Below are 11,918 nucleotides of genomic sequence, written 5' to 3' on the forward strand. Positions count from 1 at the left end.
GCCACTATAAACTGTAGCAATATAACTATTAGAACTATACATGGAGTTACTACAGAAATATATGGAATTATTGAGAGCGATCATCAGGTGACTAGTGCCCAAACCTTTCTCTTGAAGGACAAAATCTTATAATAATATTCATGTAAACATTTTGTTTTACTTTGTCTACATCCCTGTATCCCTCTCCACCAACATAGAGCCATCTTTTAGGGGAAAAAATATTTTAAGAGGAAGAAGAGAAAAAAATCAGCAAAGCCAATCAATATATCAGAAAAAAAATCTGACATTATATGCAATGGTCCATACTCTTGGAGCTGCACCTCTGCAAAGGTGGGCAGAGGAAGGTGTGTGTATATTCTCAGATCTTTTCTTTGGGGCCAAGTCTGTTCTTTATAACTTTGCAGTATGCAGTTTTGATTGGTTTGTGGCTATGTTTTCCCCCCATTTATAGAGCTGTAGTCATGTATATTGTTTTCTTGGCTCTGCTTAACTTTACTTTGCAAAATTTCGTAGAAGTCTTTCCATGATCTCTATTTATTGTTTGCTATTTCTGACAGCATAATAATATTCCATTACATTTATGTACCCCAGTTTATTTAGTGGTTCCGCAGTTGGTGTGCATCTAGTTTGTTTCTAGGTCTTTACTGTTACAAAGTGCTCCTTTAAGTATTTTGAGCCTTTTTTTTCTTTGGCCACCTTGATATTAATGTCTGACAACGGAATCTCTGTGTCAGAGAATCTGAACATTTCAATCACTTTATATGAATAATTCCAAATTGCTATTCTGAATGGTTATACTAATTCATAGCTCCACTAACAATGTGTCTGTCTAAATAACTCTTCTGTCATCGACTATTCCATTGTTTTATCATCTCTACCGATTTGCTAAATGTTTGGTGAAGCCTTAGGGTCATTTTGATTTGTATTTCTCGTATTAATGATTTGGAGCACCTTTCTTATGGTTGTTAATAGTTTGCAGTTGTTTTGAAAACTATTCATATCCTTTGACCACCTCTCTCTTGGGAGAATGGCTTTTGGTCTTGTATATTTCTATTAGTTGTCTATATATTTTGAACATCCAACCCTTATCAAAGATATTTGATAGAAAAATTTTCTGCAGTCAGTTATTCCTTATCATATATTAACTTAATTTTGTTTGTTCAAAGCTCTTCAATTTCATGTAATCAAAATTATTTTGTCTTTTATAATTGCCTCTGTCCTTCGGTTAAAAATTTATCCTCTACCTACATCCATGAAAGATATACAGTCTGGTATGATTTTTTAATATTCAGGTCATATATCCAACTTTCAGTTTATTTTGGAATGTGGTGGAAGATGTTAGTCTAACCCTCATTATCTGAAGTATTGCTTTTTAGTTTTCTCAGAAGTTCTTATCATATAGGGAGTTCTTTCTTGAATTGTTTAACATGACATTTTGTACTTCATGCTCTCCAGGCATTGCCCCCATACTTCAGCTGCATTCTCCCTTCACTGCTCCTCATCTCTCACTGGTGACTTTCTCCCAGAGCCTGCATTTTGAGAAAGAGACCAGATGAGCCATCCTTTGTTGTCCAAACTTTGCTACTTTGACTCCTAATCTTTATCCCAGCCCCTTTCAGCTCCCTTTATATGTCTTCTCACATTAAAATGTAAGCTTCTTGAGAGCTGGAGCTGTCTTTTTGGCTTGTATTTGTTTCCCTAGCACTTGCACAGTGCCTGACACATAGTAATTAATAAATAAAGACTTCTTGACTTGTAATGATGCTTTCAATTCACTTCAGCAAATATTTATTAGCTCCCTCTGTTTAAGGCTCTGTGCTAGATACTTGAATACAAAGTTAGAAATGAAACATTCTTAGCTCTCAGGAAGCTTCCTTCTACTGGAGTAAAGAGGAGGCATCAGATAAAAGAAAAATCTACACTGGAGAGCCTGGCTAGGAATTGTGTTGCTTCTGGAGAGAAACAGATTTTCTTGAGCACCAGGAGACAGGAAGGATGAGGTAGAGAGATCTTGGGTGAAGGATTGTTTATTCATGGTAGGACAGGGGTTCCAAAGGAAGAGAAGAGCTGTGGAGGGGAGAGCTAAGGTGAATAGGGACAAGGGTGAGAGTAAAGGTAATAGGGAGAAAGGATTGCTGCCTTGGCAGATGGCAGCTCTGCATTCTGTGGATTAGGGGAGCAAATGTTAGGAGTTTGGCAGCCACAGGTGAGAAGGGTCAGTTGATCAGGTTCATGTCCTGACTTGCTGTTGATCAGACACTTACGGTGCCAGAGCGCAAGGGAAAGAGCTTGGCTCCAGAATGAGAGCACCTGGGTTCAAATTCTGCTTCTAGAGAGAAGGTTAGACTAAATGACCTTGAAGGTCTCTTCAGTTCTACGTCTGTGATCCTTCATTCTTTATACTATTTCAGATCTCATCAGCTTCCATGGATTTAATTACCTTAATTTTAATTTAAATATCAATTAATATGTCTATGCTGATGATTCTCAAATCTACCTTTTCTGCCCCAGCCTCTTTGTTGACCTCCAGTCTTGTATCTCCAACTGTGCCTTTCAGACATCTCGAAATGGATGTCCAGTAGGCATCTGAAACTCAATATGTCCAAAACAGAATTCATCATCATTTCTCCCAAACTCTCTCTCCCTTTCCTACCTTCTCTATTGCTGTAAAGGGCACCACCATCCTCTTAGTCCTCAGGCTCCCAACCTAGCAGTCTTCGTGGATTCCTCACTATCTCTTACCTGCTGTATCCAGGCTGTTGCCAAGACCTGTTGATTTCACCTTTGCAGCATCTCTTGAATATGACCCCTTCTGTCCTCTGACACTGCTACCACTCTAGTGCATGCTGTCATTTCCTCACATCTAGACTATTGTAATAGCCTTCAAGTCTCCCCCACCAGTCCATCCTCCATTCAGCCATGAAAGTGGTTTTCCTAAAGGTCTGTCCATATTATTCTCTACTCAGTAAACTCCAGTGGCTTTCTACTGTCTCCAGGATCAAATGCAAAATTTTCTGTTTGGCATTCAAGAGCCTTCATAACCTACCCTTCCCCCTTCCTTACACAGTTACACATCTTTCTGATCTTCTTACACCTCACTCCGCACTACATACTCTGATCCAGTGACACTGGCCTCCTTGCTGTTCCACAAACAAGACCCTCCATCTCTGACTCCAGGCATTTTATCTGGCTGTTCCCCATGTCTGCAATGCTTTCCCTTCCCATCTCTGCCTCCTGGCTTCCCTGGCTTCCTTCAAGTCTCATTTAAACTCCTGTCTTCTATAAGAAGCCTTTCCCAACCCTTCTGAAGTCTAGGGCCTTCCCTCTTTTAATCATTTCCTCTTTATCTTGTATATAGCTTGCTTTTACATAGATATTTGTTTGTTGTCTCCCTCATATTGGGAAGCACAGGTCCAGCTTGAGGGCAGGGATTGTCTTTTGGCTTTTTATCCCAACTCCAGTGCTTGGCACAGTGCCTGGCACACAATAGGCACTTAATAAATGTTCAGTGACTTACTCTTTCCAGTCTCTTGAGTGTCCCTCGTAGCATAGATTTTCTAGTACTTTTGTCTCCTGAGCCTCAGAATCCTTCATTTTCTAACCTTCTTCTCAGTGTAGTCAGGCTCTCTAGTTCCTCTGATTTTGTGAGATTCAGAATCTCTGATAGTTCTGAGATTCCTTAGAAGGGCAAATGACTCTTCTGGTGATATTTCATTAATTATCTAAATGTTCTTATGTACATAACCTCAGTGTTCCTTATGGTATATCGATTCAAAAGTACAAATAGACGAAAGTTAACTCTTGTCTAGTCCTGTGTAAGATCTAATTTAACTAATTAAACTGACCTGTTCACAACTTACTAAAAGGAGATTAAGGTTTTAAAGTAAATTGGAATGTCTCCGAATTCCCATTTCTGGCTTGGATGTTCAAAGTCACAGCTCCTGAATTGGTTTTTTTCCATGGGGGAAAGAGTAATGATGATGATAGCTCCCATTTCCCTAGGGATTTAAGGTTCATAAAGTGCTTTCCTGACAAGAATCCTGTTAGTAGATGGAGCCCTATCTCCCATCATATAGCAGTTTAAGGTCTGCAGAGTGCTTCCTTCACAAAAGCCTTAGGAGGTAGGCAGCACGAGTGTGATCTTCCCCACTTTACAGAGGAGGAAGCAGAGGCTTTGCTCTAGAGAGTAAGTGATTTGACCAGGATCATACAGCTTAGTAAACATCGGAGGCAGGATTTGAACCTGGTTCTTCTGCCTCCAGTACTTTTTCTAGCACATTAATGGGGCGATAGAGAGTGAGGAATGAGCTTGTGCTCAGGGATGTGTGGGAGAGTGTTCTTGTTGTTTCTACATTCTGCTTCAGTTCTAATGACAAGTTTTTCTTGATTCTGTGCTGTCTTTTGCCTGCATCTTACCTAGTAAGGGCATGTGAGGAACTATACTGAGTGACTTTCAGAAGTTTCCATTTTCAGCCTAAGGAGAGAGAAACAAGCCAGGTAAAGTAAATTACCTATTTGGGGCAGCTAGGTGGCACAGTTGATAAAGCAGTGGGCCTGGCATTAGGAATATAGCCTCAGACACTTAGTAGCCATGTGACCATGGTTGAGTGACATAACCCTGTTTGTCTCAGTTTCTCATCTGTAAAATGAGCTGAAGAAGGAAATGGCAAACCACTCCGGTATCTTTGCCAAGAAAACCCAAAATGGGGTCGCAAAGAGTTGGACACGATGGAAGTGACAGAATAACAACCACAAAGTAAATTACCATCCAGCCCCCCATAGAGGCATCTAGGTGGCACAGTGAGTAGAGCACTGGCCCTGGAGTCAGGAGGACCTGAATTCAAATGTGACCTCAGACACTTGACACACTTACTAGCTGTGTGACCTTGGGCAAGTCACTTAACCCCAATTGCCCTGCCAAAAAAAAAAAAACCCAAAAAATAGCCCCCCATTGAACCTTATTCTGTGTGAATTCAGAGGTGAATGGCAAATAGGTTATGTTTTGTGTTGCTAGTATGAGTATTATTAACCGCATATTATGGAAGAGAAAGCCCAGGCTCATGAAAGCTCAGTGTTGTGACCATGGGAGTAAGCGGGAGACCAAGACTGGAACTCTTCCTTTCTGCCTCCAGGTTCGGCATTCTTTCCATTACATTGCTTTTTTGTGGTTTAGAAGTTCATTGCTTCAAAATATTTTTTATTTTAAAATCATTTCAGAAAGGATCTCCAGAGAAGTGCACATCCTAGAGAACAGCTTGTGGGCATGGTTTGTGGAAGGGCCTTCAGTTTGTGAACTTCACATGAAGTTCCAGGTAGCTTTTTAAAATCCTGCATCTATCGGAAAACATTTAGAAAGATTCAGTGTGAATGGGCCTTCGTTTTATCCAAAGGAAAAGGAAAAATTGATAAATGGGGAGAGGGAGAGTAAGAGTTGATGGTTATCCGTATGAAAAAATGGTGTGTAGGAACCTATATGCCATAGTGGTGAACTGGGGTTTTTTTTTAATTATTATTATGCTGTTTGGGCATTAGCCATATGAGATCATAGAAATAAGAGATGGAAAAGACCTACTGTATTAGGTCATGTAGTCCATCCCCCTCTGCCAAAGCTGGATTGTTCCCTACAGTATATTTTCCAGGGCTCTGTCCAGTTTTTTAAGTGACTCAACTGATGGAGCTTCCACCAGCATTGGGTTCCCTCCTGGTACAAACGTGTTGTTTTCTGAGATTGCTGACTTTTGTCTGTGATTTATTCTTTTGCCCGATGGTGGACAACGTATGAGAATAATTCCAGATCACATGAAGTCTACATTTAAGATTGTACCAGTCATATTTTTCAACATTATTTTAGAAAGGTTAATCAAATGTCATTTTTAAAAGACCAGGCTTTCATCCACTTAAATACCATCATTCCTCCTTTGGCCACCAAACAGACCCCAACCTGTGTGCTGTGTTCTGTGTTAATGATACATTTACAGTAAATGAGAGTTAGAGCCAAATGGGAACAATTATTTCTGTGAAGTAATTGCATACTATTTCTTTTCACCTTAAGAACACAAATATTGTTGTTAATGACCATAGTAACAAAATATTTGGAGAGTATCTGTAGAGATATTGATCCATTGGGAGAAAGTAGATGTAATACTGGATGTCCCCATTTACTAATTCACATTCTTCAGTTCCTTTTTGTTGACCCAGTAAATGATTTGTAGATTTTCCTGAAGATATTGATTATCAGTGGTCTGTCATTGATATTTCTTTTAAAATGCATTCTTCTTTTGGTGTCAGGTTAAATGGATTCAGAAATTGTGCTCAGGCCCTGGAAACATTTATCTAATTGAAGTAATAGTTCACAACACGATTAAGCTCAGTGGAATTGCAATAAAATTTTTGCCCTCATTAGTTTATGAAAATATCTGAAGAATATGGCGTGAAGTCAGAAAAACTATAGAAAGATTTCACTTCTTGATGAGATCACACTGGCCAGTCCTATCCTCCTCTTTTGTGCTATTTGACTTCTTTGGTGATTTGGTCATTGTGATTTTAAATATCTTCAGTAATACCATTTTAGTTTGAGCAGATTTACTCCGTAGGTCAATAAACCTGACTTTTTAAAACTCAATTTTTCTTTAGTCAGTACCACCGTTTAATATTTGTCTTTAACTGAACAGGTTTTAGTGTATGCTACATTATGATTTCATCTCCTTCCCCGCGTCAGCCAAGATAGATTTAGTTCTTTTCATCTGTCTTCAATCCCACCAACCCTTGGATTATTTCTATTGCTTCCTCTATTTCTCCACCCTAGTTTGTCAGTAGTGGGTGTGGTATTGCCTGGAATCGAAGAATAAAATTTTCCAGGTGCAGTCTCACAGCATTTCTTCCCATGAGGCCCTGTGGTCTTCCAGTCCTTTATATATCTTTGTTCTTTGAATGTTCACATCAGCTCCAGTGTTTTCTTTTGTGTATAAGTATTTGTTTTTTAATTTATCATGTGACCAGTTCATTTCAACAGGTGTTTATTAATTAAGCACTGTGCTTGGTGCTTGGAATACATGGATAAAAGTAAAAGAAACCTCTGCCCTTAAGGAGCTTACATTCCACTAGAGGGTTCAGCATGTTTACAGATATGTAAATACAGGATAATTTGAGGAAGGAGATCATACTGTGATATCTAGAAAGGAATCTGAGCAGGCTGCATGGAGAAAGTGACGTCTCAGCTGAGCCTCCATGATGTAGGACATTTCAAGTGTGGTGAACAACTTGTGTAAATGTATGGATGCAAGAGATTTCTTCTCCTCTTTGATTGTGAATAGGTGTTTAAAGAACACTGCTGTGTTTCTCTGGTAGATCTTGAAGAAACTGAAGAGCATTGCTCTAGAAACTGAGACAGAACTGGAGAGGCAGGATGAAGTCCTCGATGGCCTGACTTCCTCTGTGGAGCGCTCGACCCTGACTATCGACAAGCAGAATCGTAGGATGAAGAGGCTGCTGTAGAACCGCAGGCGGGGAACTGGTGGTTTGGTGGGAATGTGGAACTCTCAGGAGACACAAGTGACTTTATTTTTTAGGATAAGTGATTATCTTAATGTGTTGTTCTCTCATTGTTTCTGTAGTCTTCATTTATAGAGAAGACACCATGGAATAATTTCCAGGATCAGATGCATGCTTGGAAGCCTTCTCCCAGCCGCTGAAGAAGGAGAAACTTAATCATGGTGTAGTGGCTGAAGTCATCTATCTGTCACTAAGACTCCTTACAGACAGTGGGATTCAGGGGTCTGGAGGACTTTCTCTAAAGAGATTCCCATGCACTGAAGAAGTTGTAGATTATTTTTGGAGGGGGAACTTCACAGTTAAAAAAAGTGAACAACTTCTTTTTTATGTGTGAAAGCCTAAGTGCTGTAGGTTCCTTCAGTGTGTGAGATTGTGTGGTGCATTTTTGTTTGTTTTCCTGGAATGGGAATTGGATCCCTGGTTTTGACACTTAATTGGGTAAGTGACTGTGGACAAGTCACATAGTCCCCTTAGGCCTTAGTTTCTTCAATTATGAGAAAAACTACCAGTAAGAAAGTTGGACTAATTTATCCCAAAGTTCTCTTCCAGTCTACCGTTCTGTTACATCTGTGAGAGAGAAAAAAATACTTCTATCTGTTTAGTGAAATAGAGATGGCGTGCAGAAGTATTCTTGCTTCTGGATACTGTATTAAAACTTTGGGGAAGTGATAGGCATGATGTTTAACACAAAGTGCCAAATGCAGAAATTCCATTTTAAACAGTTTTGTGTAGTTTCTAAGTAATTTGTATATCAACTTCTTGGGGTTCCCCCCTTTTAGATGTTAGTGCAACAAACAAACAAAATTGACAGTTCCTCTTCTTGAATTATTGCAGTCTCTTCTACTAAACTTTAAAGATGAGGTATGTTTTTGAAGATTAAAAAAATATTTTAATCAGAAGAGGAAAATTAAAACTCTCCAGAAAGAAGCCAATCTGCCTTTTTGAGTGCAGGCATATGCCCTGTTTAAATAAAACCTATTGCTTGGTTGCGTATTAAATTCTGAATATTTTTCTTAAAAGCTTTCAAACGAGTTCCTTTCCAGCCCTTGAATACTTAGTGCTCTTCGCAGTGCCTGTACCCTGGGATGAGCATTCCCTTTGGGACTTTAAAATCCTACAGGGGCTGCTTGGGCATTAATCACATATAGTCCCCATTAGATGTGGAAATTAATTTACTCCATTTCTTTCTTGATGGTTTTCTTTGATAGAGTAGGTTTATAAAATTGTGCCAGCAGACTGTTCTATTTTTCTTTTTAATTTTACTGCAGTTTTCTAGCTGAGAACACCTCCAGGATATCTTATAAACACCTTAAATTTTCATTTACTGCCCAGTTCCTTAGCCAAAAATAAAAAAAAGGGCAGCTAGTTATATAGAATATTTTAAAAACTCGTGTTGGTCTTTGCTTTTACTGCCTCATTTCTAGCCAGAATTGAAAGAAAGCTGCTATATGTAGTGTACTTTTCAAAACCTATATTGATTTTGGGGGGGTTTGATTTATGTGTTTCAGTTAGCAGACCAGAAGTTAACGCTTTCTCCTCCTGGTAAGAATTACTTATGAAACAAAACTAGTTGTGGACTGCAAACTCCATTCTGGAGGTGGGGGGTCGGGATGGGAGGGTGCAAAGTGTGAGGAAAAGTAGATTTGTTTCTGGACATCATTCCTTCACAGTCACTGTTTTGACTTCTCATTACATACACTAATGATTTGTTACCATTTTACTTTCAGACTCTTGAAATGATATAATGAAGAAATACCTTTAGGCATATTATCAAGACAACTTTTTTTGAAAATGCTGGTTTTGCGGATTAATTTTTATCCCATTAACAAGTGTAAAGGGTTGTTACAACTTGTTATGAAAAAATTGGAGGTATGTTGAAGTCATCATTGAGACAGCTGTTGATACTGGCAACAACCCAACACTGTATCAGTTTGGGTTAGGGCACTTTGTATTTGCATACTTTGTACCTTGATGATTTTCCTAAAGACTACTGAAAAATTGTGGCTAGAAGAATGCTGCTGCAGTGTAGATCTCTTTGGGTGAAGGCTGGCATTCTACCTCCGGAGGACACAAGAGGTCATCATCTCAGAATTGAGGCTGTACAGTTTCTAATACCCAGACACACTACAAATTGTCCTTTACGTCCCTTCTGTTTCGTTCAGGCCATACCTACTTCCCCTCTCCAGATTAGAATTGGGCCTGCTGGAATAAAGCCCAACTTATTTCAAAGCTTCTTTTTTCCTAAGATGTTCATATGAATAATAATGTCTTTTTTGGAGCAGTTTCCTTGGCCAGTTATAGAATTTGGTGAGCTTTGTAGAGCTTAGGGCCACTCATTTTAGAGGTTCGTAACATTCTAAGTAAATGCTTAAATCTTGTCACACTGTTAAACACTATGGTTTCCATCCATATCCCTTTGGGGAAGATATGATAAATCAGACGTACCCTTAAACAAAGGTATTTTTCTTACCACATATTAGAGTATGTAGCTTTTTTTAGGGTACCAAAAAGGCAGACAACATACCATATGCACAAATGATTGGAAGAGGTCACAAAGAAAAGGAATACAGAGTCCCTGCCCTCAGGGGGCTTGCCTGTAAGAGGTGAGACCTCACAAGATGCTAACAATATAAAATAGCATCCATGTGCCCAAAGAGTGGAATAACAATTAGTCCCACATGCCTTCAGAACGAAGGTGAGGATTCATCCTTTTAATCTACAATGGACACGAAGAGAACAATCATAAAAGTAATACCTAAATCTACATACAGCCTTTGTCAGCCGAGCTTGCCTGGAATCCTCCTCCTGTCCGTGAGTGGTGGTCACTCCTCAGCTTGGACCGCCAGAACAGCAAGCCTGTGTACGTTCCCATAGCTGCTCAAGTCCACAGGGCCTAGTGGACAGGAGACTGGGCCTCAGGTTCACAAGACCTGGGTTTGAATCATACTCAGAGACCCTAGGCAAGTATTTCCCTTCTCTCAGCCTCAGTTTTCTCATCTGTAAAATGGAAATAGTACTTAGCCTGTAGCATGACCCATGTTTGTTATGAGGATCAAAGAGAGAAATGATGTGTATAAAGTACTTCACAAACCCCAAAATTCTTTATAAATGTTATCTATAACACATACAAATGTATACATACACATATACACTATGTATTATGTATTTGTGTATGCATACTTTTGTAAAAAATCAGGATAACCATGCTGACATGAGACTATAAAGGCAGGACCCCTGAAAGAGACTAAGGAAAAAAAATATTTGAGTTTTCTTCTAGCAGGCTATGATTCTGTTTTGTGTTGAAACAGTCACCTAGCATGAGAGATACGGAATGAGGTCATAGAAATGTTTTAAATAATCGATGTTGGTATAAAATCCATATCTATCAGAGTAGAGGAGGAAGGAAATAGTAGTAATACCTCCTTTTGTATAGAGCTTTCTAATTTTAAGAGCTTTTTCATATGTTAACTCATGATTTTCACATCAGTGCTATGCAGTAGTCAGGGAAGGTAGTATTACCCCTGTTTTAGAGATATGTTTGTTTTTCTTTTAGAAAGATTCTGGTATGCCCCAGGCAACATCTTTAGGGATATAATTGTGACTAGGACTAAATTTTTTGACTCTTAGACAATGAGTATTGGAGACACAGAATATATCTAACTCCTGCAAACCCTTTGTCAAGTTAAACACCAACAAGGATTTACAAATGCCAAAATCTAGTGTCCTACACAGTCAGTAGTCCTATATTGTCCCCATTTGTTTTCTCTTGATTCCCCTGGGTGAGGGTCAGGAAAACCTTTATTTCTACAAAAAGGTCATGCTGTTAGGCACATGCTGTTGAAATTTACTGCGGCAGCACTCCTCTGGTCATTTGTTTACTCATAGATGTCCGCATTTCAAGAGGACAAATTTAGATATGCGTGCAACTATTGCCTGGCATGTTTCAGTTCTTTATGTGTAGCTACTGCTCGGGGAAAGCTTTCAGAAGGTGTACCCCAAGTTTTTACTCTGCTTTCTTCTAGCTGGTAACCTTTCCATCTAACTTCTCCACTACAATACTTGGATCATTATAGACTACAAGCAGATAAATGCTAGACTAAGCTTTCATACAAGAAGAAGGAGAATTCCATGGTAAGAACTGTTTACAATGAAAAATGGTGTTAGTCAAGCTCAGAGATTGAACATACTTTCATGTTTAAAGTACTATCCAGGCCCAGTCTAGTATTATGGAATCAGCTGCTGCTCTTGGCATTGCTACCTCAGATTTAAAAGAAGCTGTTGTATATTACCTTAGCTTGCTCAGGTACTGCCTGAACTGACTTCTTGTACTTTAACCCAAATCCTTGTCTCTGAAGGAAGAAGATTCA

The 11,918-nt window shown here is 39.1% G+C and overlaps 1 protein-coding gene across 1 annotated transcript in view; it reads left to right on the top strand.

The window, feature by feature from the left end:
- SNAP47 (synaptosome associated protein 47) overlaps positions 1-10,635 on the top strand; it is a 60,352-nt gene extending 49,717 nt beyond the window's left edge. The window contains exon 5 of the mRNA XM_036739323.1: positions 7,348-10,635. Coding sequence (XP_036595218.1) covers positions 7,348-7,494 — 147 coding nt within the window. The 3' untranslated portion in view covers positions 7,495-10,635. The remainder of the gene's footprint in view (positions 1-7,347) is intronic.
- The last annotated feature ends 1,283 nt before the right edge of the window (positions 10,636-11,918 follow it).

The sequence above is a fragment of the Trichosurus vulpecula genome, chromosome 9 (assembly GCF_011100635.1).
Source record: "Trichosurus vulpecula isolate mTriVul1 chromosome 9, mTriVul1.pri, whole genome shotgun sequence".
NCBI lineage: Eukaryota > Metazoa > Chordata > Mammalia > Diprotodontia > Phalangeridae > Trichosurus > Trichosurus vulpecula.